The sequence below is a fragment of the Malus domestica genome, chromosome 05 (assembly GCF_042453785.1).
Source record: "Malus domestica chromosome 05, GDT2T_hap1".
NCBI classification, from domain to species: Eukaryota; Viridiplantae; Streptophyta; class Magnoliopsida; order Rosales; family Rosaceae; genus Malus; species Malus domestica.
Genome location: NC_091665.1, coordinates 5,388,460 through 5,391,819, shown reverse-complemented (window position 1 = coordinate 5,391,819; position 3,360 = coordinate 5,388,460). Strand labels below are relative to the sequence as shown.

The 3,360-nt window shown below is 45.6% G+C and overlaps 1 protein-coding gene across 1 annotated transcript; it reads left to right on the top strand.

Moving 5' to 3' along the window:
* Positions 1–572: 572 nt before the first annotated feature.
* Positions 573–1,668, top strand: LOC139196012 (uncharacterized). Its single transcript, XM_070821675.1, has 2 exons — positions 573–1,058; positions 1,468–1,668. Exons 1-2 carry the CDS (start codon positions 573–575, stop codon positions 1,666–1,668), a joined length of 687 nt encoding a protein of 228 aa, XP_070677776.1.
* Positions 1,669–3,360: the final 1,692 nt, after the last annotated feature.

Below are 3,360 nucleotides of genomic sequence, written 5' to 3'. Positions count from 1 at the left end.
AATATCATTTCGAAGTCTTTTTTGCTGTCTCCTTGTTCGGTTTAATGGCAGATGAGACAGAACAGGTGGCACGTCTGGACGCTTAACTGGACAATAGGAACGCCCGGATCGCCTATGAAGAACGAGCTCGCCAAATACGGCAAGAACAGAATCCGACGCCGGATGCATGCAAGTCCGAAGACGACGGTCAACAGGATACAACGTCGAATTGTGTGACACAAGTGCCTGAATATGTTGAGACACACAGCGAATTGGTCGCTAATGCTCCAACACACAATGATATAGTCCTTCCCACTCCAGAAGATGACGACCAGGATCCAATGGGCCATTCAGTCCTTGAAAATATGGAAATCAGCATGGTCCATGTCCTTCCTGCCGAATTTCAGTTGACTACACACTAACCAAGTTCTTTGGACGGTGATGTGGTCACCGAAGAGGCAACACAGGTTGATTTCGTCACTACTCATGAGGACGAGTCAACTAATGGCGATGATAAACTTAAAACAGCCTTGGACATCTTGTTTCCCCGTTCCTCCTCGACTAATCTTCAACATTTAAAACCATTGTATGTCATGGTCCATATTGAAGGCTACCCAAACTCCAAGATTTTCATCGATTGCAGAGTGACAGTCAATATCATGCCTGTATCTGTCATGAAAGCATTACGACGATCTACCGACGAACTCATTCCTTCAGGAATCACCATAAGTAGCTTTGTCGGTGACAAGTCTCAGACCAAAAGGGTATTCCCTCTAGAGGTCAACATTGCAGGTCGAAATCACATGACTGCATTTTTTATCGTCGACTCTAAAACCGAATATAATGCTTTGCTCGGTAGGGATTGGATTCATCAAACGAATTGCATTCCTTCTTCTTTATACCAAGTCCTCATTTTTTGGGATGGTAAATTGGTCATGGTCCACCCAGCTGATACTCAGCCATTTGAAACTAACATGATTCAGGCCCGCTATTATGATGATCACGTCGGTTATATTACCCTACAAGGTTTTAATGCAGAGGGACGGTCGACTCGGATCTCAGTCCAGAAAGTCATCGAGGTAGGCGCCGAGACTGTCCACCAGGATTCGGCAAGACTCGGTTTGGCTAATTTGCTCCCAACCACTGATGATTGACATCAACAGCGAAAGGCGTCAGGCCGCAGTTTCATCCACGATGGAACGCCTGCTGGCTCATTGGTATGCTATTTCTAAGCACCCGCATTCGGGCATCAACTTAATTGAATTCCTGGCCGAAGAAGATAACGGCCCAGTATTATCATTGGATAAAGTTTAGGCCACACCGGTCGAACTCGAAGACAATCGGCCCTAAGTTAAAGATCCTTTAGAGGAAATCAATGTTGGGACAGCCGACAATCCTCGGCGTTTGTTTATTAGTGCGTTACTACCCCATACCATGAAAGTTGAACTCCGTCAACTACTTCTCGAGTTCAAATACTGTTTTGCGTAGAGCTATCATGAGATACCTGGCCTTAACCGCGCCCTTGTCAAGCATGAATTACGTATCAAACCTGGATGCAACAACCTCCTCGACGATTCTCGACTCTTGAATGCCGGATTTATCCGCACTGCCCGATACATCGACTGGTTGGGGAATATCGTACCAGTATTAAAGAAAAATGGGGCCCTGCGTATCTGCATTGATTTTTGAAATTTGAATATGGCAACGCCTAAGGATGCATATCTTATGCCGATTTCAGATTTGCTAATCGACGCCGCAGCTAACCATGAGATATTGTCATTCATGGATAGACATGCCAATTATAACCAAATATTCATTGCCTAGGCCGATGTTCATAAACTGTTTTTCGCTGCCTAGGGGTACTTGGAACCTACGAGTGGGTAGTCATGCCATTCGGTCTAAAAACGCTGGAGCCACATATCAACGAGCGATGAACACTATTTTTCATGACATGATTGGCACAACCGTAGAAGTATATATTGATGACGTCGTGGTTAAATCAAAAAGTCACCAAACGTATATTGATGATCTTCGGCAAGCTTTCCGCCGCATACGTTGGCATAACCTTAAGATGAACCCGGCCAAATACGCATTCGGTGTGTCGGCTAGCAACTTCTTAGGATTTCTTGCCCACCATTACGACATCGAGGTAGACGAGAACAAAGCTTGTGCGATTATTAATGCCCCATCACCGACGACGAAGAAGCAACTACAGTCTTTACTCGGCAAGAGAAATTTTCTCCGCCGATTCATATCAAATTTGGTGGGCAAAATGAAAATGTTTTCTACGTTGTTGAAACTTAAGGACTCTGACAAATTTGAGTGGGGTGACGAGCATCAAGCCGCTTTTACGCAAATCAAAGTCACCCTTACAACACCCCTGTCCTCGTCCCACCTCGACGCGGTAAGCCTCTCAAGCTATATATTTCGACGGTCGAAGAATCCATCGATTGTCTTCTTGCGCAAGATAACGAAATCGCCCGGGAACAAGCCATTTTTTATCTTAGTCGAAATCTCAACCAACCAAAGATCAATTATTCTGCCGTCGAGAAGCTTTGCCTCGCTTTATTTTTCGCCACATCAAAGCTTAGGCATTACATGCTCCCGTCGGTCACCCAAGTCATTGCCCAGACCGACGTCATCCGCTACATGCTCACTCGGCCAATAGTAAAAAGCCGAATTGGGAAATGGACAATGGCGTTGTCCGAATTCAGCTTGCAATATGTGCCCTAGAAAGCTGTCAAAGGTCAAGCCCTGGCTGATTTCCTTGCCCACCATCCCTCACCGTATAACTTCGGGGGCAACGACATCGAAATCGGCATGGTTGAAACGCGCAATAATTACTGGACGATGTACTTTGATGGCTCGAGTACTTCATCTTCGACTGGTGCTGGAATTGTTATTCAATCCCTACACCACGATCGTTGGCACTTTTCACTCAAACTTGATTTTGATTGCACAAATAATCAGGCCGAATACGAAGCCATTATCATCGGCCTTGGTATCATTCACGACTTACGGGTGACCCGTGCCTTCATCTTCGACAACTCTGAACTTGTGATTAACCAACTTAATGGTTCTTTTCGGTGCATGAGTTGTACCCTGGCACCTTACCACATGGTTGCCAGCTATCTGGCCGAATTCTTCAACGGTATTACCTTTGAACATATTTCCCGGATTCATAACACCGACGCAGATGGATTGGCTTAAATCACCTCCGGTGCACAACTCCTGGGGGGCAAGCTAGGTCGAGAAATACCTGTGTTACGACAGTTATACCCGGCCTTGGTTAACCAGCAAGTCATCCGACGCGATAACATGATACGCACAAGAGTCATGTCGTTACCTTCGTTATTAGACCGACAAGACCCTATAGATGTT